Genomic DNA, 25,807 nt, shown 5'->3' on the forward strand with positions numbered 1-25,807 from the left:
GGCCTCGCTAGCCTATATTTAGATGTTGCAAAACCAGGGAGATCCTCCTGAACTCGGACTCTCGGCTCCTCCGCGGCTTGGGCAAGCGGCCTGGGCTACCCCCGGCCCCGCCGGCCGCCCGCGGGGGCCGACTCCGCCCGGTGCCACGCGGTGCAGAGCGGGCCCGCCGCGCCCCCGCCCCGACGGGGGTCCCCGCCGCACCGCCACCGCCTCCCGGCCGCGGAGACAGCGGGGCTCCGGCTGTCGGCGCCACGCTGCGCGGGCAGCTGGAGGTGAACACGAAAGCTCCTGCCCCGCGCGCTCTGCTCGCCTCCTGCCTCCGCGGGCGTCGGGCTGGCTGGGGCGAGCCTCCGCGGCCCGCCTCGGCCCTCGGGGCCCCGCGGCCGTCCCGGCGCCGCCCGGAGCCCCGCGTCGGGGCGCGGCGAGGTGGGGCCCGGGAGTCTCAAGCCCTCAAGCCCCCTAGGAAGGTCTTACATCAGCCACCCCACGTGCGACCCGGGGGAGGGAGGAGGCGGCAGGCGTCCCCCCGCCCCCGCCCCTCCCGCCGCGCGTCTCCCCGCCCCGTCCCTGGAGCCGCCGCGGCCGCCGAGCCGAGCGGCGCCGCGCGGGGCCGAGTCGAGCCGAGCAGCCGCCCGCGCCGCGTCGCCGGTTTAAGCGCAGTGCGGGGCCGCGGCCGGGGGCGGCGGTAGTGAGGCGAGCGCCGCGCTCCAGCCCCCTTTCCCTCCATGGTTTCTCTCCGCTCCCGTGAGTAACTTGGCTCCGGGGGCTCCGCTCGCCCGCCCCACGCCGCCCGCCGCCCGGGACCGCGCCGCCGGCCGCCGCCGCGAGCAGACCCTTCCGACGGCCCACGCCGCGCAGGCCGGGCCGCCTCTCCCCCCTCCGCCCCCGCCGCGGAAAGTTAAGTTTGAAGAGGGGGGAAGAGGGGAACATGGACATGAAGAGGAGGATCCACCTGGAGCTGCGGAACCGGACCCCGGCCGCGGTAAGCCGGCCCCACGGGCGCCCTGTCCCCCGATGACTTGCACGTAATGGTGGCCACCTGCGGGGCCCGGGCCCGGGCTCGCCGGCCCCGCGCGGGGAAGGGCGCAGCTCGCAGGCTCGGACGGGGAAGGCGGGCGGGCAGGCGGGCGGGCGCGGAGGGGGGAGCGCGCGGGGATTAACTCTTTGGCGCCCGCGGGCCCCGCGGCCGCCCAGGGAAGGTGGGGAAGAGCAAACTTTGAGCTCCGCGCCCGCCGGGGTCCTCGGCGCGCGGGGCGCGTGTGCCTGTGGCCGGCGGCGAGGGCAGGCGGCGAGGGTTGTGTAACGCTGGGAGCCATGTTTGCAGCCTCCCAGGATGCGCGGCCGCGCGGAGGCCGGGCCTGCCGGGGAGCCGCGCGGCCATCCCGGGCTGGGCCCGCCGGGCTCCGCGCGCCGCGGCCGCCGGGAGGGGCGGGACGGGGGCTCCTGCGGCCGGGTCTCGCGCTGGGCGCCGGCCGGGCCTTGGGGCTCGGGGCCCTCGCGCCGCGGAGGGGGCGAGCAGCCCTCGGGCGCCGGGGCTCGGGCGGGCGCGGCCTGGCGCGCGGGGCGGGGGAGGGGCGAGCCCGGCGGCGGCGGTGGCGCAACCGCCGCCCCTCCCGGGGCTGAGTTTGAAAAAAGGATGCGGTTCCCGCCATTTTTCAAGCCTAAAAATAAAACTTTCTTCCCCATTTCCTTCGCTACCCCGGGCCTGCCTGACTCCCGGCCCCCAGGGCGGGCGCCGGTCGGCCCGGGCCGGCCGTGGCGGTGGCGGCGGCGGCGGCCTCGCGCTAGTCCCGCGCCGCCCGGCGGGCCCGGGGACCCTGCCCAGGAGACCGGCCCCTCGGTGTGGGCGGGCGGCGGCTCCGCGCGCCAGCGGCCGCCACAGCGCCATGTTGGCGGGCGCCCGTCCCCCTCCGCCGCGAGAGCCGGCCTGCAGGCCCGGCCCGCGGGGCGCCGCCGCCCGCCCTCCCGCCGCGGCCGGGCGAGTCGAGGTCCGCTTTCCCCCCGCCTCGCCGGGGCTCGGCTCGTCTGGCGGGCGCCGCGCGCGGGGCCGCCGCCGCCTCGTCTGCTCTCGGGCGCTGCCGTCCCCTCCCCCTTCTTAAAAGGGCAACGCCAGGCGGCCCTCCGCCGGCCCGGGCTCCGGGGACGGCGGGCCTCGGCCCCCGCACGTGCTCGAGGGCGGCGGGCCGGGGCCGCGGCGGCGTGAGGCGGCCGGCTCTCGAAGAGTCGCCTCGTTCTCCTCCGCTCCGGCCCTCCCCGCGAACTCGCGCGGCTTCCCGAGGCCGGGCGCGGGGCCATGTTGGCCGGCCCGCGGCTGTCCCGGGGAGGCCCCCGCGTGGTCAGGGCGCCGTGCTCCCAGGCTGCCGGCCTGCGGGGATCCGTCCAGCAGGGTCTCCCCCGTGGGCACGAGGGTTTTGAGGTCGCGGCGCGGCCCCGCTCGGTCCCGGGTTCGGGGCTGAGGCCGGCCGGCTGTCAGACATTTTGTGAGGGCCACGTGCGGGCGTTGGGGCGCCTCGGCCGCCGCGACCCCGGAGGCGCGGAGCCCGCGTGCCGAGCGGCGGCTCGTTTCAGGCGCGTGCGTTCTGCCCGCGTGGCTGCAGACCGGCGGAATGCGGAGTAATTAAATTTAGCCAAAATTTCCGAAAGAAAAGAAGCACGTGCATCTTCAAAGTGCTTTTAAATCGAGAATTTCGGTTCTTTGAATGGGCTCGAACTAAAACACTTAAAATACTCGGTAAGAGCAGTGTTGCTCCCTCTGGGAAATAAAACGGTTGGTGTTCCCACTATGTGGGATTTTTTTCGTATATGAAATAATTAATATTGCTTTTTAAAATACAGATATATGTGCGAGTTTTAATTTTTCAAGTAATCGACTTAGGCCTTACTCTCTTGTCAAAGACAGGCCAGAGCCCTGTAGCTATTTAATTAAAATTAAATTAAAAGGTCACTATCCACATTTCAAGTGCTCAAAAGCCACAAGTGGCTGCTGAGTTCTGCCTTGGACCGCGCCAGCCTGCAGAATCCACTGGCTTCTTGAGTCAATACCTGAGTCCCGACACCCTGCCGGGCCTGGAAAGCAGTGTGAACGGAGAGCAGGCCTTCCCTGCTGAAGCCTCAGACCGCGTGGTGCCTGGTGCCCGGGTGCAGGTTAGGGGCCTTGGGCGAGTGTCAGGGGAGACTGCCAAGATTGGGGGGCAAAGACTCCCCGAGGGCTCCGAGAGGGCGCCTGAGACCAGTGGGAGTTAGGTTCTTAGGAGAATAAAGCTTTGACCTAAAACCGAAGCATTTTCAGGAAAAAAATGCCGTAGAATTTGAAAGAAATTTTAAAAGAGGTGTTAAAAAGTGTTTTGCACAAAAGCATCATCCTTAAGGCAAATGAGTAGTTCCAGGATCCTTTAAAACCAAAGTCCGCGCTGGCCTGGTGGCGAAGTGGTTAGTTTCCCGCGCTCTGCTTTGGCGGCCCAGGGTTCGCTACTTCCCACCCGTCGCCCACCTATGCGCTCCCTACCAAGCCACGCTGTGGCAGGCGTCCCACTTATAAAATAGAGGAAGATGGGCACAGATGTTAGCTCAGGGCCAGTCTTCCAAAACAAAAATAAAAAAACCAAAGTCAGCTAGTGCCATGGCTCCTTATGTGTGTTGTGGGGCCAGCTGCTAGAGAACAGACCCTATTCTCTGGCCTGCTAAGGATCTGGGATCCTGCAGGCTTTTGTCATTTGGAGAAACAGGAAGAACCCTTTCTTCATTGAACTACTGCCTGTCATAAGATGAATAGGAGGCTGTTAAATGCGGTAATAGTGTATCCCATGATTGACCTCAGTGTCATCAAGTGAGATCTAAGTGTTTGAGGAGGGTAAGTGGAGGTTTGATCATAAATGTTTTTTGTTTTTATTTTGGGGTTTGAAGAAGACCCTGGTAACACTTGACCTTCTTGTGGTCTTTGGCCTAAGTACATGAGATCAAGATAATAGGTTTGCTTCACCTATTACTATATCCTTATTCCTTGTAAACACAGGTATGCTCATTTCCCTAAGAGGAGACTCATAAAGATATGTGTAATTCGATTTTTTCCAAGTGCAAAATGGCGTCTTTTTTATCCAGTGTGTTCTCACAGTAGAAAAGATGGCATTTTAAAATAATCTTCATAAAGAATGGTAATCATTCAAAAATATCTTAAAGGCAAGGCTAGGAAATACTTTATATAAAAATATTTATATTGTCTGTTACTTCACTCAGAACAAGTTGTACAGTTCTAGAACATACCATATACACCATAGAAATTGGTGGTATTATCAGATGAAAAAGAGACACTGAAAAAGAGACACTGACATGCAATAGCGAGCTATAAACCAAATTTAATTATATTCCCAAACTGGATAAAATGCCTGTTCTTTATGTGGGGCTCTCATCCTTGCATTACACTAAACACGCCACTCTGTTAGGAGCACCTCGTTAATAACTACGAATCAAGGGACAGCTAGCTTTAGATATTGGCTGTGTTTGAGTCTTCTCGTTCAGAAAATTTAGATTTTCCTTAGTTTATGCCTTCTTAAATTTTTTTCCCCAACTTTTGGCATCTGGTGTTGTCTTTTGTGATATAATTTTGAGCTCAATGGGATATTCTCATTGGTTGCATAGCAACTAATTGGTTTTTTTCCCCTTGTGTAAATAATACATCTTCATTGAAGAAAAATTAGATACAGATAAGCCAAAAAGTAGTAGATAGAGATAAGCAAAAATAAAAAACAGAAATCTTACACACACACACACACACACCCCTTTCTACCATCTAGGCATCTGGTGTATAGTCTACTAGAATGTTTTAATTTTTTCCAAATTCAGATGTGTTATCAACGCACATACTATCGTGTTGCTTTTATTTTTGCATATATAATGCAGTAATTATCTTTCCATGTCACTATTTATTATTTTTCAGTCTCGTTGTTAATGTCTGCATAGATCATAATTTAACCATCCCCATTGGGTGGTTAGAAGGTTTTTTTTGCTGTTTTAAATAGCACTGAAACGAATATCTTGTAACGGGAGTCTATCTTCTGCCAAATGCATTTCAGAATGGGTGCCTTCCTTACCTACCCGCCAGTAGGATATGGGTGTTTCCTTCCTTGGTGCCAACAGGTCTGCCACCTAAACACACTTAAGAACTAATATAAATTTGTTCTATTGTCATTTTGAAAACATTCTTTTAAAATAGTAATAGGGTAGAAGGTTTGGAACATTGGTTAACTCAGGATGGAAATTGGCAAGGGTGGCAACAGTTACTTTTTCTTTCTACGTTTTTGGATTATTTCACTTACTACAATAATCATGTATTACTTTCCTAATTAAAAGAATTGATAACTCAAAATGACCTTTAATTCCTCCATGCCTTTTTTCCTCCCTCTTATAACAATTTAAGTGTTATAATTAGGGAAGGTCACCCAACCAGTTGGGTAAAATTGATCTTTTTTTTTAGAGTAGTGGGAAGTGAGTGCAAGCTGGAGAGAATGAAAAGAGCATTGCCTGGATCCCCGCTGTGGCTGCGAGCTCCAGTCCCTGTGACTTGGCTACAATCGTGTTCAACTTTTCAGTGAAAAACTAGTAGAAAACAGTGCTGTTTTTGCTGATCACTATAGAAAGCAGAAACAAGAGTTAAATAAGAAACAGTGTGGATTTTTGGTTTTAGTTTTTAAGTGTTTAAATTCATGTTTGAGAAGAAGCTAGTTTAATTGGAGGATGAGGGATGAAGAAGAGTGGATTTGGCCCCAGAAGTTAAACTATCTGTCTTCGAGCAGAAGGCCAGCTAACTCTATCTTGGACCAGACAGCTCCCTATGTTGCGCACACAAATGTACAAGTTCCTGCCCAGCCGGCCCGCCTTAGATAGTGGCGCTGGGAGGGTTTTGGATTTGTTTCTCCCTCTTATGAAGGAGAAGCTGGGGCCGTTTCTGCTTGATTAGAGCCTCTCGTTTGTTCTGGATCTAGATTGGGAGTCCATGGATTATATGACCCCCTCCCCTGCCCACTGGCCCTGCACCCTCCTCTACAGTTGTTATCTCCCTTGCAAGTCAGTCTGGATGCCCTCCCCACTCGGAAGGAATGGGGGAGAGAGGAGGCTTAGTTATCGCGAATGCTGCTCACACAACGCCTGAGAACGCTTTTCACCAACGTCCTGCTTGGAGCCTGCAACAGGCCAGAAGGCTGCTGATGGCGGGCTTTCCAGACCCGTCCTCCTCAGGCACAGCCCTTGGTGGCGCCTCCCATGGTCTCCGCTTTCTGCCATGATTCCCACTCTGCTCTGCGCTTTCTCCCCAGTGGCTTGCCCTCTTACTCTGCCCCTGGAGCTCTGCTCTGGAGGCAGCACATTTTTTTTTACTACATCCTCAGCCTTCCTGGCAAAGTCAAGGGACATGCGGTCTCTGCTGAGCCGTACAACCCTCTGCTCCACTCCCTCCAGTAAATTACCCAGTAAATTCTGGTGCCTCCTGCTCAGGGAGGAAATTAAGGTCCCCGAATTTCTCGCTCTCCCACTTTATAAACTCACCTACGCCTGGCCCCATCCCAGCCTTCTGTTCTCCACTGGAAGAGCTGCCCTACCGCCAACAAGAGTAGAATGATAGCTCTCATTTTTAATATTCATTTTTTACTGCTTACAGTTGAGCAGTCTTTATATTTACTGCCAATTTGTATTTTTTATGGCTTGTCTGTTCTTGTCATTGTTTCTTTTGGGGTGTTTATTTTTAAAATATTTTCCCTTAGGGTAAAAACAGTATTCTCAAGAAAAAAATAAATGCAAATACCTAGAATTTTCATATGTCAAGAAAGGTCACAAAATTAAAAGTCAAATTGGAAGAGAATTTTGTAATAAATGTTAAAAGAGGAGTTGGTTGCCTTTTAAATAAAGAACTTGTAACTCAATAACAGACTCATTTTCATATTCTTTCACCTAGCAATAGATTGTGAGGAAGCAATCCTAATTACAGAAGAAATTTTACATAAAAAGATACGGCATTATTTAATAGGGAAAATTGGAAAAATGTTCAATAGGGAGGTTTGTAAAGTTATTTATGTACATGCATACACCTTAATTTCTTCAGCACTTAAAAAGTATTCAGAGTTGTCATTTCAAAGTATGTTAAGTAATATAGTTTTATCTCACCTATATTTAAAATCTGCAAGAAAGACTGAAAAAAATATACCAAAATATTGATAGTGACAAACATTAATCTCCTTTGCATTATGTGATTAGGCGTATAATCAGAAAGTAGGGTCCCCTTCTATCTAAGTTTTCTCTGTGTTTCCTCCTCTGCTCATTCCCCCACCATCCTGCCACAAAGCCTGTGCAGTACTCTGAGCCCTGTGGCCATTTTTCCTCCTGCAACAGTTGCAAAGGCTCTTCCTCATACTGGCATATGGCGGTCACTAAAATAGACGTGACCCTGCCATCAGGAAGTGTGGTGAAGCTTAAAGTCCAGCAGTGACTTTTTTTACCTTTATTTTTTAATTGATATTCTCATCATTGAGATGCTAAATAGTTATATAGAAAAGTCTCCAAGTCACTCATTTTCACTCCCTGAGAAATTTTATTGACATGTGAGAGAGTGAATGTGTGATATGCACATAAATAACAGACCTTCTCTAAGTTTGGTTGTCGTCCTACAGTGTATCCTGGAAAGGAGTCCCTTGTTGATGGGCATTTGTTTTCTAATTTTTTCAGTCTTTATTCAGTAACTTCTTGTGCCTTATTTCATAAGCCTTTCTGGGTGTTTGAAAGGAACGCTTCACTTTTGGGGGTACCACTCGTGATTCTTCTCAAGTCTCCTTTGCAGGATCCCCCAGGATTGGTCTTCTTCCCGGGAGTTTCATCCTTCCACTGCTCCCTCTGCACTGATGACTCCCAGATGCAGAACTATAACCCAGACCGCCCTGAGCTCCAGACCGCCCGGGGCACCTCCACCTGGGCAGCCTGGGGCTCGGATCCCTCGTGGTACTCACTACCTCCTCCCTCGGAAAGCTGTGCCTGCCTTCTTTCCATCTAGCTACATGATTCCTGTTTCTCTAAGCCAGAACCTCATCCCTCTCCATCATCTTCCTTACCCAACAACTAAACCTGCAAATTTGAACTACGTTAACGTCTTCCTTTTTCTCCCAATTTCGTCTTGATTCCTTTTCTGCTGTTTGGTTCAGCAAACGTGTTCTAACTCACGTTTGAATGCTTTGTGGTAGTTTTGACGACCCTAATTAAAGTGGAATTTTACCAATTGAGAGAAATGTCCGAGAGGTGCTCTCAGCCGGTGATCTGGGAGGCACCGTGGCTACCTCCCTAGTGCCCCCTCACTTGGCTTTCGGCACATTCGAGTGGTGCTGTATTTAAGCATAGAAGATGCCCCAAACCGAATGGAAACATTCTAGCTGTGCTGCAGTAGACTACTTAGGTGAGTGGGCAGGGACAGTTGACTTTTTTTTCATGGTTTGTTGGTATTACTTTTTTTTTTAATACAAAAAGAAGCACAGACTTGTAAAAAACTTAGTACACATAGGAATAAAGTAAACAGTAAAGGTCCCTGTCACACCCCTACTCCCTTTCCCCACAGGTTCCTTTCTCAGCATTTACTGTGTCCCCAACGCTGCTCTCTACAACAACTCTGTGAGGTGGATACTGTTACCTCCTCTCCACAGATGAGGGATGTGAGGCACAGAGAGGTTAAGTGACTTGCCCAAGGTCACACAGGTTGTAAGTGGCAGAGCCAGGGTTTGACCCCAGGCGTCTGTCTCCAGAGCCCAGCGCTCCTGAGTTGGCCTCTTAAATTTTCAGATGTGCTGGTTTTCATCAGAAGAGGTAAGAATGGCAGAGATATCTAGGGAAAAGCAGAAGGGAGGAAAGAAAGAAGTAAAAGGTATAGTGGGCTGCACGCATCCTGAAACCAGGGCTTCTGAAGCGGAAGTAGGGTAGTGAGAAGTAGTGAAGAAGTTCTGGCGTTGTGGGCATCACTCACTCTCTAAACCTTTCTCTGTAAGTAGGGGGAGTGTGTGGTGGTGCAAGGAATGACGAGTAGGTTCTCCGTGAGTGATGGCGATGACTAGAGTAGTATCCTTGGATTCTGTATGGGAGGATGCAGACGTTCCTCGCTCCTATCCTTGTTTGAGACCCATCAGCATCACCCTCCCATGTACAAGCTTCATTAATGCTGTTAAACATGATAGATTTGCTGCATGAATGCCTTTGGCAGTTAAAACTATAATTTGCATTAATCTAAATGGATCAAAACATGTTAAAAAGTTGCAAATCTGAGTCAACCACAAAGCGAGAATGGCAATAGGGATTATCAGGGCAGACATTCATATAGTAGCCTGTTTATTAAATAATCAACATTCAGCATCTTCAGAGGTGATCCCCTTGGCTGAATTTGAATTCTGAATCTTAGGACCTCCAAAGAAGGAGGTTTTCTGGCCTGAAAAAGCAACCTCATTTAATATCCAATAGTTCTATCCACTAGAAATGTCTTTCCCATGTGTAACCCAAATTGATCTTTGTTTTGAATTAAGGCCTTTTGCATCTTGATTCCTTCCTCGTGTCAAGATAATTTTAGTAAAGATTAATAAAACTAGAAGTGGAAATGTGTAGTGCAGAAACCTGTCACCAGAATCTCTTAATGATCTTGATAGGAAAAGCGAAGTTTTCCTCTCTTCCCGTGTCGGCCTGCTGGGCCTGCTTCTGGACTCGGCTCCTCTGCGTTTGCAGTTGGGAAAGCTGCCCCTCGGGGAGCAGACTTGGGCAAAAGAAATAAGGGGGATATGATTTCTTCACTCACATCTCAGCTGTGGTTTCTGCCTCTGGAAAGCAGAGTTTAAATCTTTATAGCACCACGGTATAATATTCCACCCTTGATATCTATTAGTATATTGTTACTAAAGGCTTACTCCTTTTAATTTATTTATAACTGTGAGCTAGGTCTAAGTAGAGACTGCCCCTATGTGTGGGTGTTTTTGCTGGGTATTTATGGTTGGAGTTTTTGCTTTGTCTTTGTTTTCTGTATTTTTTTTTAAACTTGTCCCCCCCGTCCCGCCCTTTGTCATCCACAGGTTCGAGAACTTGTCTTGGACAATTGCAAATCAAACGATGGGAAAATTGAGGGCTTAACAGCTGAATTTGTGAACTTAGAGTTCCTCAGTCTAATAAATGTAGGCTTGATTTCAGTTTCAAATCTCCCCAAACTACCTAAATTGAAAAAGGTAAGTACTTTTTCTTTAACGATAAAAGAGAACCATCCTGGGAAGGGAAAAATAGATGATTTTACCTTTAAGGAAGCATTTGGTGTCCTGGGCAGATCTGGGATTGAATTCTAGCTCTGTCGTTCCCTGATGGGTGATCTTCTGCAGGTTCTTTCATCTAAGACTCAATTTCCCCACCTGTAAACTGGTGCTACCACCCGAGCTTGCAGAATTGCTATGATGTTTGGAAATAATACATGTTAGATGCTCAATAAATAGTAGATATGAAGAATAATTATTTTGTGACTAATTTATCCCTTGCTAATTGTTATAAATTTGTTGTTATTAACTACACTTTGTTCTTAGTAAGCTCTGGTTTAGGAACCACGGGCGCCTCCTACTCCCCACGTTTTATGTTTGTTAAGGGCGAGTTTAAAGACTTTTCGGATTTGTGGTCTACGATAATTCAAACCCGTTATGTAATTCTTAATGAGTAGGAAGTTTACAATGTGTTGTGACTACAAGAAATTTTGTAACCGAGCTTCTCTATTTCCCTAACCTAGCTCACGGCCCATTGATAGTGCTTTGTTGGTCTAATTATAAACCAATCACTGTCTCCCTCCAATTCTCCCCGGAAAAAACAACCGCAAGAAAAAAGTGTTTTCTCATGTCTTTGCGCATTTAACTGTCAACCCCAGAATGTCAGAAGTAGAAGAAATTTTGGTCTTCTAGCCTAGCCCCTTATTTTATGGGCATAGCAGGAGACCCAGAAAGGTATAATAATTTGCCTAAAGCCACCCGCAAAAGTAGTTCGCGGTAGAGCCAAAGCTAGAGCCCGTATCTCCTGTTGCCTAGCCCAGTACCTTTTCCATTACATATGAAAAGGACGTGGTCATGTAAGCGTTGCAGAATTCTCCGCTCTTTGGGTATTCGCTTTATTAGGGAATTTAACTTGAACCTTTATCTAAAGAAAGGTACACAGAAAGAAATCTGTAATCAAATTTAGGCCAAGGGTAGGTAGGCTGTTCTTGTATCTTGCTTGAGTTCTGGGAGGGACTTGGTTTTTGGTTAAGTAAATCAATTAAAAATCACAAGTGATTTTTACTTATTTGCCGCATTTAGGTAATAAATGCTCGGGCAGTTGGCATGAGTTTCAGGGTGACCTTGTTTCCTATCAGAAAGAATCTGTTATATTTAAATTTGTAGGGGGCCGGCCCTGTGGCTGAGGTTAAGTTCGCAGGCTCTGCTTCCACGGCCCAGGGTTTCTCCCGTTTGGATCCCGGGCACGGATGTGGCACAGCTCATCAGGCCATGCTGAGGCGGTGTCCCACATGGCACAGCCAGAGGCACTCACAACTGGAATATACAACTATGTACTGGGGGGCTTTCGGGAGAAGAAGAAAAATAAAGAAGATTGGCACCAGATGTTAGCTCAGCTGCCAATCTTTAAAAACATAAATAAGTAAATGAGTAAATTTGTCATCTTTTCCCTGTCTTCTGATAAGTATCTACTTTAGAGGTTCAAGTGTAACCCTTTTGTGTTTGCATGCATTATCAGTGACATCAGAGGCCCTGATTAGCCCACTAGACAACTGATGGGTGGCTTTTTAGCGTCTATCTACATAAACTTGACATTAGCTTATCCCTATTATGTGTTTTCTGTTCTGTTTTCCTAGCGTCCTGATACGTTTTCCTGAATTACTGTGATCTGTGTGGTCACCCCTGCTGAGAAAGTCAGTGTCTCGGTGACTGTCTATCTAGAGGCTTTATCACTCCCTCGGGAGTCTTGTTGGTCGCTTACTTGGTAGGGTTAGTGAGGGATGAACAGAGATCTGTCCACCAAACCTAAAGGCAGTTTGGATGTTCTCATTGCTGATATGGACTTGATTTTCTCCCTACCCTAGAGCACAGATTGTTTTTTAACAAGAAGCAGGTTCTGAAAGGAATTTTAGTGTATAAATGTCACAGCTTTCCTAAATTTACACATTGATTTCATTTCAAAATAAATATGCCACTAAATACTTTGGCGGATTGTCTTATCTCTACTCCCTAAGATGTTCATGTCGGAAGGATGTGAATATTGAATATTTGTGCTATTCTAACCAGCCAAGGGAAATAGTCTCTTTTTATTTTGACTTACTAAAATTTCAGTGAAACTAACACTTGAGTCTTTGTTGATTATAGTCTTGTATTTTTAAATCTAGACCATGACTAGATATTTGACTGGAATATCCCACTGGAAGGAAAAAATGTTTTGAAGTGTTACATTTCAGTACAGTTGAGTTGTTTTTTAACCTATTCTCTCAACGAATATTTATTTAAAAGTTCCTCTATTCTGCATTATGCACTTCATTTCATTGCATGCCAAAGACTAAATAACATGAAGTTTTCATGCTATTCCACATATATAGCATGATAGGGAGCACATGGATTCTTCTGAAGCTAGCCTGCCTGGCTTCAGATCATAGGTCCTCTGCTGTAACAGCTGTGTGCTCTGGGGCAAGTGACATCGTCTCTGTAGTTCACCTTACTCATCTGTAAATAGGGGCAATAATTCCACCTACCCCATCGGGTTACTGTGAGATTGATGAGCTCATGTGTTTCTAGTGCTTGGAACAGTGCCTGGCATTTAAGTACTATGTACGGGTTAGATACTCTTACCCCTGTTCTTGGCACTTAAAATAGAGAATTGAAATCAGCTGTTTGGCCTAAGTTTTCTCATCTGCAAAATGAAAAGTTTGCATTGGATGCTCTCGACCATCTTATTTTTCCAGGGTCCAGTTTCTTTCCCTCTGAGATTCTAGTACTCCGTGGTGAAGGCTTAGCCGTTCCTGGGCACCCCACTCGCCATGCTTCTTGACCTGCAGCTAAGAAATTAGAGCAGGTTCTTGCAAAGGCTGCTGCCAGGTTTATGCAAGGAGTGGCCTCAGGGAAGTTGGTTTCGTCAACGCTCAAAGCTGGTGCCCCCCTCCCTTTCCTGAAGTCATGGAGCATAAGGGCTTGTTTGTGGCCTGCACCACTCCTGTAGCCTTCAGAGGCTTCCAGATGTGCAAGCCCACAGTGTGTCAGCACTGTACACAACCAGATGAGGTTTCAAGTGGGCATTGCAAGCTTTGCTTGGCGCACAGAATAGGCTGCTTAGAATGCATGGGCCATTTACCCTTTCTGGCAGGTATAGAGTATTACAACTTCTCAAAGAATTCTAATTTGCTTTGACCCACTTTTTAGGTGAGAAAATGTATTCACTGATTTTAGGGGCCAGTTCTTGAGCAAACTGTTAGAATTAGCAGCTAGTTAAAAAAACACAACTCTTTTCATCCTATCGTGTCTCTCTCCCTTGCCCAAAATGTGCTAGGATCTGTAAACTGCTTATTTGGATTTAATCAAACAAAATGAATACATGCCCTAATAAAAACAGAGATCATTGAATTTTGATAAGTATTTGAATACTATATGTGCTATTTAGAACACCTTAATGATATATGTTTCTCTGTGTGTGTGTGTGTGTGTGCGCGCGTGCGTGCGTGCGTGTGCCCGCCCTGTGTGCATTTTCTCTTCCAGCTTGAGCTCAGTGACAATAGAATCTTTGGAGGTCTGGACATGTTAGCAGAAAAACTTCCAAATCTCACACATCTAAACTTAAGTGGAAATAAACTGAAAGACATCAGCACCTTGGAACCTCTGGTAAGTAATTGAGAATTTAGAAACCAGGACTTATTGGTCATTTTCATTTTCATATTTCTTTATAGTGAGGGGAATGATTGGAAATAATCATTGATTGAGAAAGTGGTGGTTTTTTATTATAATGCTTTTTCTAGAAGGAGCCCAGTTTTAAAGATGAGGGCTTGTCTGGTTATGTGTGTTCCTGTGGCTTTGCTCTCTCTGCCTGATTATTGTGGCTTCCTTCAAAGGGGAATTCTTTTCTTTTCTTTTTTGTCCTTTTTAAATTTCATATGTTGAAAACCTTAACCTTAAACATCTATCTGAAAATTTTTTCTCTAGACTAGCCAGGCTTTTCTGTACTTTTATACTTTTACAGAAAAAGCTATTTATATTGCGTGGCATATCTGAATTATAAATGGAACAGTCCAAGGACAGCTCCAGTATGTTTTGGATCTTCTAATTCATGATCTTGTGTTCTAGCTGCATCACTGTTGCCTAAAGTTTTGCATGGGAACCCCCAAATCCTCCTCAGTCTTACCTACTGGGATAAGCTATGGAAAGTTAAGCAAGTGCCAATTGGTTATAGACTTGCTGTGTGACCTTGGGCAAATTGCTTCTTCTCTCTGGGCCTCAGTTTCCTCCTTTATGAAGCAGGGAAGATAATAATCCCTGCCTTACTTGCCTCACTTAGGAGTTCTGAGAATAAAATAAGGTAATGCGCTTACTTTGCTTTGTAAGTTGGGAGCTGTGCTAATGGAGGGCCAGTCCATGCAGAAGTCGCAGTGGCCAGAAAAGAGCTTCTGCAGGCAGGGGTAACACGGGCTGTGGGCAGCCACCTGAAAATGTGTCTGAATTCAAGTTTGTTAAATGACTGATTTCCCTGAATATGACATTCAACAAATTTGGCATGGAGGTAGAATTCCATTTACTAAGGCTCATGGAACTCAACCTTGTTGTCTACTACCCAAAGAAGCCTGTGGTTTCTTTCTGTTTTTTACTGGTATACATAGTATTTCCATGTGACTTAACTTGCAAGCATTAACGGGGAGAGGGCTGTGCTGCAGATAGGAGCTGTCTTTCAGGATCCAGAAGACCAGAGCCCAAGAGGAAGGGCATCTTTCTCTGCTCTTCTGATGTCACAATATAGTCAGTATTTGGATTTCACATCAGCTCTACAGAAAGCTCTGTTGGTATTTTAAGGGAAGATAGAATTAAATTGTGACTTCTTGTTATGAAGAGGATTTCCTGCCAGAACTATAGGATCTTTTCCTCCTAACCAATAATTGAGGCTCTGTTCCACTGTAGATTTAATGACCTTTTACTGAGTCCCTTTTATGTTTCATGAAGTGTACCTTGTTTAACTCGTTTCCCAGAAATGTTTGGAGCCTCCTTCTCACCTTTGCTGTCTTAATTTTGCCCATTTTTTCTGTTTTAGGTATACCCAGATACTTGAGCTCCCTCATTTTTCTAGTTCTATTTTTTTCCTCCAAACCAATTCCCATATCCAGTGTTGAAGCGAACATCAAGTTTTGCTGTATTCGGGGATATTCACATTTGCCCACTGTATCCTCGTGTAACGTAGAGAAGAGAGAATGATGGTCCTCCTTGCAGAGATAGGAAACCAAGTTCTGAAAGCTTAAATACTCAGCAGCCACAGGATAAATGGCAGAGTAGGGTTTCAAAACCAAGTCCACTATTCTCTCCACTGCCCTTAGGACCTGTTCTCTTTTTACCTACAAATTTTTTCCATACCCGAATTGACCTAAGCTGGCAGTTCCAACAGGAGCACCAAGCTAAGTGATGAGGATCTCCCAGTCAGACGGGCTACACTAAGCCTTTATTATGTGTGAATGACAGGCCTGTCAAATCAGGGTCACTGTAAGCATTGGAACCTCTTTTTTTGAGAACAACCTGCCACGTAGTATTTCCATGCTAGATCACTGGCTGTTGCCTAATTCTCATGGCAACCCGAGTCCTCTTGATGTTTCGTCAGAAGCCTTGGTCAGTGTCCGGCATGCAGGCAGGGCAGAAGCAAACGTTGTTTGGGAGTTGTTTGCTTGGGTGTTCCTAACCTGGTCAGTGACGTATGAGGGCCCTTTGGTGGCCGTGAAAGTCTCAGTGCTCCTGGGACGGTGAAGAATGAGAAATTATTATTATTGTATTTACCATTTTTGGAGGATCTCTTATGTACTGTACACTGTAGAGGATTCTTTGTGTATGTTATCTCATTAGTAATCCTCAAAACATTACTGCAAAGTGGATAGAAATAGCACGGCCCTTGTTACACGTGAGGAAGCTGAGGCTTGGGAGAGGCTGAATCCCTTGTCCAGAGTCACACACTTGGCCAGCCAGTGACAGGGCCACAGCGCTGCACACCCAGGGCTATCTGGAAAGACAGAGCTCCTGCCATTCTCCTGAGCTTGCTCTTCAGATTCCTGGGGGTGCCGGGTGGGTCTCCTGAAGTTACAACTTAGAGTAAAATAAAACCGTAGGCGAAGGTGAAGGGGGGAGACGTTGGGTCCATTTTGACTTCTGAAAGTATTCAGCGGGGAGAAACGCCATCCTCATCCTCATTAACCGCGTACATCTTGAACACCGTCTACGTTGAGCCCAGTGCTTATAGTCAATGCAATGATTGTGAATGCCTCTGCTTGCTACAGGGACATTAATCGAGAGACAAAGAAGGCATCAATTCAAACGTCCTTGGACACCTTTTTTAAGAGACCTGGGCCATCCAAACCATCCCCCAAAGCCCTTCTAAATTCTAAGAAGGCAAGCAAAATTATTGTTAATAAAATGTTTAATGTTTATTATGGCTAGCCTATTAGTTTTAGGCCAAATTTCTGGTATGGTAGAGTTGTAATTTTTTTATTTTCTTTTTTAACAGTATTTACACATTACATTGGAATCCTGAATAATCTAATCTGTGTGTCGTGTATTTTGGGCCTTAAAGCACAATTTTACTACTTTACACAGTTCTAGAGTACTGCAGTTATTTGGGATTTTGTTGTTGTTTGCTTTCACTTCATTTTCTGGTATATTGTTTGGAATGTCCAAATGATTCATAATGGGTCCTTTCTCACAAAGTAGCCAGAAGTCTCAGACTCAGAGAGTCTCGGAAACAGGAGGGCCTTGGAGGCCCTGTGTCTTGGGATAGTTGACAGAGCGAGAGGAGGGGCCCGGGGCGCCGGAGAGCGCTGAGGATCGGGGGTTGGGCACGTGTTTGGGCCTCCATTCCTAGGGAGTAATTTTGAGAAACAAATGGTTCATTCCCTAGAGCAAAGAGTTTTTTACTGAGCCGCTTTGAGAAGGCTGCCTAAATTTACTTGCTGTTCTGTCTTCGCTGGTATAGAGTCGACCTTTTTATGAAGAGATTAGAGTTCCAGTATGCTAGCTAGTTGTCTGGGGTGGTGTTTTTTTCAGCATTTTTTCCCTCTTTGGCAAGCAGTCATACCTGGGAGGGAACATAATCTGAAAGCTACACAGCATGAAAGCAGTTCCCCCATGATGAGAAGGCTGGGGACAGCCTTCTTAAGACCTCAGGGGACTGACTTTGATGCACACATGATTTGATCCACAAACTCTTGGGTCATTGTGCATTTGTGTTTCAAGGGGCGCATTTGCCTGTCGCTGTGACCCTGCTGTGTGTTCCAAGGACTGCGCAGTGAGGACAGAGCAGGTGTGGGAACCTCCTCCTTGATCAGGAGGATAGAGGCTGTGAGTGCGGGCTCAGCAGCCTTCCTTCTAAAGGACCAGGGAGTGGATCTTTTAGGCTTCATAGGCCAGCCAGTCCGTCACAACGCTCAGCCTTACCCTTGTAGCACGAAAGAAGCCACACATCATACGTAAACCAGTGAATGTGGCTGTTCCAGGAAAACTTAATTTACGAAAACAATCAGCGGGCCAGAATGGGCCAGCAGGCCATCGTTTGCCAAGCCCTGCTTTAGCGTGAAGATTTTCAAATCATTTTGTAATTCCCCAGAATTACACAGATACCCTAAATCCTGGAGACTGTTTTTGTTTCATCTGCATTTCTTCCCAGCTCCTTATGAATGTTGAAATAGCTTTCCCAATAAAGCCTCAGAGCCTTTAAACACCAACATTTATTTTTTGCGACTTACTTCATACGCAGATATGAAATTTTTTTGGTGAGCAAGATTGGCCCTGAGCTAACACCTGTTGCCAGTCTTCCTCTATTTTCTATGTGGAATGCCCCAGCATAGCTTGATGAGTGGTGTGTAGGTCCGTGCCTGGGATTCAAACTGGGGAACCCCAGGCTGTCGAAACAGCACACAAACTTAACCACTACACCACAGGGCTGGCACCCCTTTTTTTCTTCCTTTTTTTTTTTAGTACTACTTCCTTAGAGGTTACCAAGCTTTTTCTCTTGCTTCAGAACCATCAAAAGTTCGATCTGTGAAGCTGTGTAGTCATATGCCCTCCGGGCTCGTTGCCTCTATTCTACGAGGCGCCAGGCCGCATAGCGCTGCACGTTTGTGTTCACTCTTTATAAAAGGGGTCCCCTCTTCCCCTCCCTGTGAGGGTCTGCTCTCCCTCCTGTTGCTGTCTCCTTATTTGTCTCTAACACTACCTCTGCCCTCCCAGTCTCTTAATTCACCTTTAATCAAAACTTAATAGATGTAGGATTGAAATAATAGTACACTGATGTAATAACATGAAGATCTGAGTAAAATGTAAAATACACGGACATTTTCCTATCCCCATTGGCTGCTCAGAATCTCTTGCGCCAGGTGTTTAGATCTTAACTGTTTTAGATAGATGAAACTGAGGTTCCAAACAAAGGAGATAATGCAACAACATTTCAAGGTACGGTAAATCAGAAGAATTTTATACCAGAAGGGTCTGGTAATAGTGTCCATCTTTTCCAAAAGAATTAAAAAAGAACACGGGATAGTGCTTCCTGCTTCTGAAGTTTGAACTCTGAGCCCCCTCCTTTGCGCCAGCCAGTCTCCCCGTAAAGTTTGCACACCACCACACGTGGTGCTGTGTTATATTCCAGTCTCCAGCCTGGCACATCTCTGTCTCCAAGGAGGGGTCTCAGGCACCTTGAGATGGATTGATGCCCCTCATACGGCCACCCTAGCGCATGAAGACAGTGCTTGACACCAGCACGTTCTTACTGGCCGTTTGATTACTCAAGTGTTCACGCTTAGTTTTGAACCAACTTTATTAAGCACTGTTTGTCTCATACTGTGAAAAGATCCAGTCTTAATAAACATTATTTGAAATTCATATTTAAGACTACTAATGCTGCCAGGAAAAGACAGTTCTCCGAGAGGGTAGATGTGGGAGGGAAGGCCTGACAGGGCTTGCAGTGTTGTCCTGTGCACAGGGCTGAGTGGGTGGCAGTTGATTGAATGTAGAGCCTAGAGTTTTACCTCTTCAGGAGATGGGTTTTGTTGCGTATGTTCCTTTGGTTTAGGAGGTGTGTTTTTTGATCCCTTTCTTCAGAAAAAGTTGGACTGTCTGAAAAGCCTGGATCTGTTTAACTGTGAGGTTACTAACCTGAATGACTACCGAGAGAGTGTCTTCAAGCTCCTGCCCCAGCTGACCTACCTGGATGGCTATGACCGAGAGGATCAGGAAGCCCCCGACTCGGATGCCGAGGTGGACGGTGTGGACGAAGAAGAGGAGGATGAAGGTGAGTGGGCGCAACATCCAGTGAGCCTAATTTCTGCCTTTCAGAGGTCCTGAGAAAGCTGCTGAATGATCTTGCTATTGAGAGAAATAATTTACATCCATGCATGTGGGCATTTCATTAAATTTGGAGCGAGGACCTCTGTTTAATTTTGATAAGCTCTTGGGACACTGAAGCCTTCAAATGATTCAAAATAAAAATGGTTCGTCAGCTAATTAGTCTTGAATTCGGAGCCTAGAGACCATAGGCTGCTCCAACCCATTGAAGTACTTGTGGTTTACAGTTTCCTAAAAGGACGTCGTCTCCTGCCTTCCTCCTAGATGCTCCTTTTCTCGCTTACTGCCTACTTATCCTTACAAGCTTAGCCTTGGCACCACTTCCGGGGAGCATTTCCGGACACCAGTGGGCTAGGGTAGGTCCCTGTGCGTGCTGGCTCATCCCCTCGCTAACCTCTCTCCTAGCACTTGTCGCACTCTGCTATTCTCGTTCCTTCCAACTATGCTTCTTCTTGGGTAGAGATTGTCTTTTATCTCTTTATTCACACTTAATAGGTACTTGGTACATGTTCATTGTATCCTAATAGGAATAAAATAGGTTTCCTGCCTTCGGTATATGACCAGAGATAAGAAGGTAATGATTTTAAAGTACTATATGATACATTCCATTTCTCATTAGTAAGGAAAATAAGCTCTGGCCCTAATATGGAATTCAAATAGAGTTTTTATTTTTGACATTGATCAAGGTTTTTTATATCTAGTTATCTTTAAGAATCTTTGTATATTTTCTACCCAAAATATCCCTCCGGAATTAGCTCATGCTTTCCTTGCACAGTGACTCGTTGACTCTGAGTCACTCTTAGAACGAATGGTTTCTGGCCTCGGAGTGGCTTAGAGGAAGCGGAGTGATCAGTTTTCACATCAAAATGAAGAAAACTTATTCTCCTGTAATTCCTGATGTTGCTGGAATTGGTGGTATTACTGTATTTGAAGCACTATTTTAAATATCTCTTTTCTTTAAAAATAAAAATACAGGATAGAAATGGTTGAGAAAAGTGGAGGAGGAGAAACATCAGGCAGCTTGCGTGTGATTAATGGTGTAGTAATCTGGAAAATTGCACATTCACTTTGTGGCAGATTTGGGACAAGGCCACAGCATACGGTAAAGTGAACACAGAGTAGGATGCCTCCCTTGTTCCAGATGTTTCCATCACTCACTCACTCCTGAAAACCGTTCATCCCTCTTGGCTGTTCAGGCTCCCCTTGGACAGGTCGAATGGCTGCGTGTGCAGGAGCCTGTGGAGACTCCTTGGAGGGCAGAGGGCAGCTCCTGGGAGCGAAGGGCAGTCAGGCACAAACACTGGAGCATTGCTTTTGTGCTAGGCACTGTGGACAATAGTTTTGAAAGAAAAGAAAACAAACGTCTCCTGTCCTCTTGGAGCTCAATGTCTACTAAGAAGAGAAATGTTAAATGATCATAACTAAATATTCCCAAGTGAGCAAAGTGTGCAGGAGAGGAGCGGCATCAGGTGCTTGTGTGTGAGCATGTGAGCTGAGAATGGGAGGGCTAGCAAGTCGGCCTGAGGAAGTGCTGTTGAACTGAGACTGGAAGGTTGAGTCAGTGTGAGCCCCGTTGAGAATACAGGAAGAGCATGCCGAGGCAGGAGAGTGCAGTGAGCTCGTGGAGTGGGAGAGGCAGGGACTGCTCGCCTGGGGGCCTGCACCACGTATGGAGACGCAGGGGGCGGTGGCCTCCATCACCCTGCCTGTCCCAGGTGTGCACACCTGCCTGCCACCTCTGATGGGGTCCCCAGGTTCCTGATTGGAGCAGCTGGTTTTGTGGTGGTACCCTTACCTCAGAGAAGGAGCTTAATTTGATTTATTGGTAGCTTTTTACTATGGAAAATTTCAGTCATAGACAAAGGTAGAAATAATAGTAAAACTAACTTTCACGTTCCTGTCATTGAACTTGAGCACTTACTGGTCCATGGCTGATCTTGTTTTATACATGCACTCCCTCAGCCACTTGCCCCCTCCTAATTCTGAAGCGAGTCCCAGCCATTGTATCATCCCAGCAGTACGTATGGTAGTGGACATCCAGCCCGCCAGGACGCCTGGCCTCCAGCTTTGTGGGACTCTTGAACAGAGGAACTGAGCTGCAGCAGCTCGGGAGAAGGAGGGTGATGGTGCTTCGTGGTTTCTGCTGACATTGGTGTGGCCCAGTGTTCGTCCTGTGCACCAACCCAGAGCTCCCTGGCACCTTCCCAGGGGTGGCCTGTGGACAGCAAAGTAGTTAATGAATTCCATGCGGACCGTTTTCAGAAGGAGAAGATGAGGAGGACGAAGAGGATGAGGATGGTGAGGAGGAAGAGTTTGATGACGAAGAGGATGAAGATGAAGACGAAGATGGAGAAGGGGAAGAGGACGAAGATGAAGTCAGTGGGGAGGTGAGTGCAACTCTGCTACCCATTTGTAGTTAGAGCGAAAGTGTGGATTTCAAAAAAAGAAAAAAGAAGGAAAAGGCCTCTGAAGAAATTAGTATACTTGTGAATAAACTGATGTCAGTCTGGTTGATTTAGCTCTTGTCCCCCTTTTGGTAAATACTAACTGGAATGCTTGCTGAATGCTAACTAGACACAGGGCTTGGCTCTGCAAACTGAGTTTTGATCCTTTAACTTTGGGAGGAAGCAGTAGTTGAGTATTCATGCAGAGGGTGAGAGAACTGGAGACGCTGAGAACTGACGTGTCTGTCTGTCCCTTTGTTGCATTGAAGGGAGGGTCTGTTTGCCACGTCTGAACTTGTTCTTGTGTATCAGCTGCATTCAGTAAGTACTTTCTCTGCTGTGCTAAAGAGTTGGATGCAAAGTTAACTAAGAACATGGTCCTGCCTGCACGAGCAGCTGGTCTAGTTTATGAGACGCCTGGTGAAGCAGCGTCTCTGAGGAGCCCAGCACCGCAGGACAGGAGAAGGGGGGACTTAACTCTGACCCGCAAGGAGGTTTGTGAAAACAGGCAAAGAAAATTAGATGGCATCAAAAAGCATGTTCTTTTGTAGTACAAAAGTAAGGCTGGGTATTTGTATAATCTCATAGGTGTTTAATGAAATAAGTTCTGGAAGGAAGATTTTATAAGAATGGGAATATAGAAATCTTTGTCCAAACTTGCTTTGAAATTCAAGATTTTAAAATCATTTCTTGAATTATCCATCATAAGTTGTATACTAATTAAACATATCTGGCAAATAAAATGTTTACTTTTGAAAAGCAGGTATTTTTCCAGGGGAAGAGTCACCCTAAGCTAACACCTGTTGCCAATCTTCCTCCTTTTTCTTTTCTTCCCCCCGAAAGCCCCAGTACCTAGTTCTGGATAGTAGTAAGTTCTTCTTGTTCTTTTGTGTGAACCACCACCACAGCATGGCTACTGACAGACAAGTGGTGTCGTTCCGAGCCCAGGAACCAAAGCACAGCACACCGAACTTTAACCACTGTGCCATCAGGGCTGGCTTGAAAAGCACTTTTTGGGGCCAGCCCTGTGGCCGAGTGGTTAAGTTCGCGAACTCTGCTTTGGCGGCCTAGGGTTTCGCCAGTTCGAATCCTGGGCACAGACATGGTACTGCTTGTCAGGCCACGCTGAGGCAGCGTCCCACACACCACAACTAGAAGGACCCACAACTAGAAATATACAACTATGTACCATGTATGGGGATAAAAAGGAAAAATAAAATCTTGAAAAAAAAAAAAACACAAACAAAAAAAGAAGAGCACTTTTTTAAAAGAAAATTTTAAATTAAGCTTATAAGAAAAATCAGCAGATCCCAGTACATCAAAGTAGATGAAAACAACATAACAGTTTTCTCCTTGATGGATTGTTACGATTACTGGCAAATTATAGTTTTCTTTGTACTTCTCAGCTTGGCAGAATTAATGTAATAATGGCGTGCTATTTACCATTCTTTAGGAGGAAGAATTTGGACATGATGGAGAAGTTGATGACGATGAAGATGATGAGGATGAGGATGAGGATGAAGGTGGGTCGGATGCATGCACTTTGGTTCTCCTCAGTTAAAAATCAGGGGGAAATATCCATTAATTTAGAATTTGAAACCACTGAGGAGAAAATAAAAGGCCCTTGGGCCTGGTGATCTTCACAGGTCTTCATAGGTCTAACAAGGCCTGTCAGTGTGTCTGTGCTGGTGCAGCTCGCCTGCTCTACAGCGATTAATAATGCCTATGTGAGTGCGGGCGGCTTGGTCCTCAGTCCCCACACTTGAAATGTGTTTTTAGACCCTGTCATTCGGGTTACTGCCAGGCATGAGATTTCTGTTTTGGAATTCTTTCATTAACAAAAGCCTGGTGGCACAGTGGTTAACTTCACACATTCTGCTTCGGCGGCCCAGGGTTCACCGGTTTGGATCCCGGGTACAGACATGGCACCGCTTGGCAAGCCATGCTGTGGTGGGCATCCCACATATAAAGTAGAGGAAGATGGGCACAGATGTTAGCTCAGGGCCAGTCTTCCTCAACAAAAAGAAAAGGATTGGCAGCAGATGTTAGCTCAGGGCTAATCTTCCTCAAAAAAAAAAAAGAAAAAAGAAAAAAAAGAAAAGTCTTACTATTGGATTGTAGATTTTGCAGGATATATATAAATAGCACCTTTCCAATTTTATCAGTGTTATTCCTTTCCCCACCACAACAAAAACCAGTGAAACATCTACTTATTTATTATTCATTGAAAGAACAGCTTCTCCCACTTGTATAGGTTTCAGAGTACCAGGCTGCTTCCTGTGCTTTCCCATTGATTCATACTTTCTCAGCACCTGTTCTCTGTGCCAGGCATTGGACTAAATTTACATGGCTAAAACAATGGTTAGGACCTGGTCCCTGCCTTCAAGGAGCTTTTTGGAACATAATTGAGTGCAGATTTAGTCAATTTCGTTGAAATAGCCAGAAATTTTTACTAGTTGAAAAAACAGAGTGATGTGTAGGTCTCTGTCCCGCATACCAAGGATTCGAAGTCCCTGCTTGGTTGATACGAACTTGCTGTCGTCTGAGTCCTGGCGTGTTCCAGGCTGACTGCTTCGTGTTGTCTCACTTCATCTTCAGAATAACTTTCATGAAGTCAGTACCATTGTCCCCATTTTACGGACGAGGGACTAGGCTTCAAGAGGTTCAGTGGCCACCCATGGTCACTCGTTAGTGAGCCTGGCTCCGAGACAGCTCACTCACTCCAGAGTCCTTGCTATGCATTGTAATAACTGCCGATGTCTAATTGTCAGGACTAGCAAGCATAAGGAAAATAAGAAACATCTGGGAGACAGCCACTTCAAATTGAGAAAACTGGGTTACCTTTGCTGTGATTTGAGGCGCTGCTGTGCATTTTGCCCTTCTTGGTTCCATGGCCACTATTTATGCTTTTATAAATTTATACCTCTTAATTAACAACCTGTTGATCTAATCAAGCTTACATTTTTTTAAATCTCCCAACCATCAGAACATTCATTGTTGTTTACCTCCGTTAGCAATAACTTAGGCAAAATGCCTTTCCAGTTGTCTCAAAGTGGATTTTTGTTATTGTACAGAGGAGGAAGAAAGCGGGAAAGGTGAAAAGAGGAAGAGAGAAACAGATGATGAAGGAGAAGATGATTAAGACCCCAAATAACCTGCAGAAAAGAGAACTGTTCAGTATTGGTTGGACTGCTCATGGATTTGGTAGCTGTTTAATAATAATTAAAAAAAGGTAGCTGTGATACAAACCCCAGGACACCCACCCACCCAAAGAGCCAAAGAATAGTTCCTGTGACATTCCGCCTCCCTCTGTTTAGTCCCTCTTGGAAATCCACCACCAAGTTTGGGGACTTCACCCCAACAAAATTATAAGCGTTGTTAGGTTTTCGTGTCAGACTCTTGCTGTGGCGTGGATAGCTGTGATTGGCGAGTCAGCCGTCTGTGGCTACCAATTACACCGAGATTGTAACAGCATTTTTACTTTCTGTACAACAAAGAAGCTTTGTAAATAAAATCTTAACATTTTGGGTCTGTTTTTTCATGCTTTTCTTTTTAATGAAATTTTTTTACATTAGGACATTTTATGTGACAACTGCCAAAAAAATATTTTTAAGAATTTAAGTGAAATAAACACGTTCCTCTTTGGTAAAGCCTAGTTGTATGCTTACATTTTTAAACTAGACTTTTAATTGTAAGCTCATGTTAAAACACACTAAAGAATGGTTTCTTTGGCGTTTTTATATTAGTGGTTGTTGAGGGGAAATGCACAAGTGTGTAGGA

General features: G+C 46.4%; 1 protein-coding gene across 2 annotated transcripts; it reads left to right on the forward strand.

Moving 5' to 3' along the window:
* The first annotated feature begins 546 nt into the window (after positions 1-546).
* On the forward strand, positions 547-25,554 carry ANP32B (acidic nuclear phosphoprotein 32 family member B). 2 transcript variants are annotated; one of them, XM_023629723.2, is made up of 7 exons: positions 547-982; positions 10,077-10,226; positions 13,767-13,889; positions 19,341-19,530; positions 21,846-21,970; positions 23,481-23,550; positions 25,102-25,554. In XM_023629723.2, exons 1-7 carry the CDS (start codon positions 929-931, stop codon positions 25,167-25,169), a joined length of 780 nt encoding a protein of 259 aa, XP_023485491.1. In that variant the 5' UTR covers positions 547-928; the 3' UTR covers positions 25,170-25,554. The 2 variants fall into 2 exon arrangements, 1 of the variants encoding a protein (XP_023485491.1); XR_011432410.1 differs by having other exon boundaries at positions 564-982; positions 21,546-21,970.
* Positions 25,555-25,807: the final 253 nt, after the last annotated feature.

The sequence above is a fragment of the Equus caballus genome, chromosome 25, assembly GCF_041296265.1.
Source record: "Equus caballus isolate H_3958 breed thoroughbred chromosome 25, TB-T2T, whole genome shotgun sequence".
In the NCBI taxonomy this organism is placed as follows: domain Eukaryota; kingdom Metazoa; phylum Chordata; class Mammalia; order Perissodactyla; family Equidae; genus Equus; species Equus caballus.

What these genes read in the sequence shown, in the direction of transcription:
- ANP32B (XM_023629723.2), top strand. Translation starts at nt 929, where the DNA reads ATGGACATGAAGAGGAGGATCCACCTGGAGCTGCGGAACCGGACCCCG. An exon ending in AACTACCTAAATTGAAAAAG is followed by an intron (nt 10,227 to 13,766) that starts GTAAGTACTTTT and finishes TTTCTCTTCCAG; the next exon opens with CTTGAGCTCAGTGACAATAG. An exon ending in TCAGCACCTTGGAACCTCTG is followed by an intron (nt 13,890 to 19,340) that starts GTAAGTAATTGA and finishes CCCTTTCTTCAG; the next exon opens with AAAAAGTTGGACTGTCTGAA.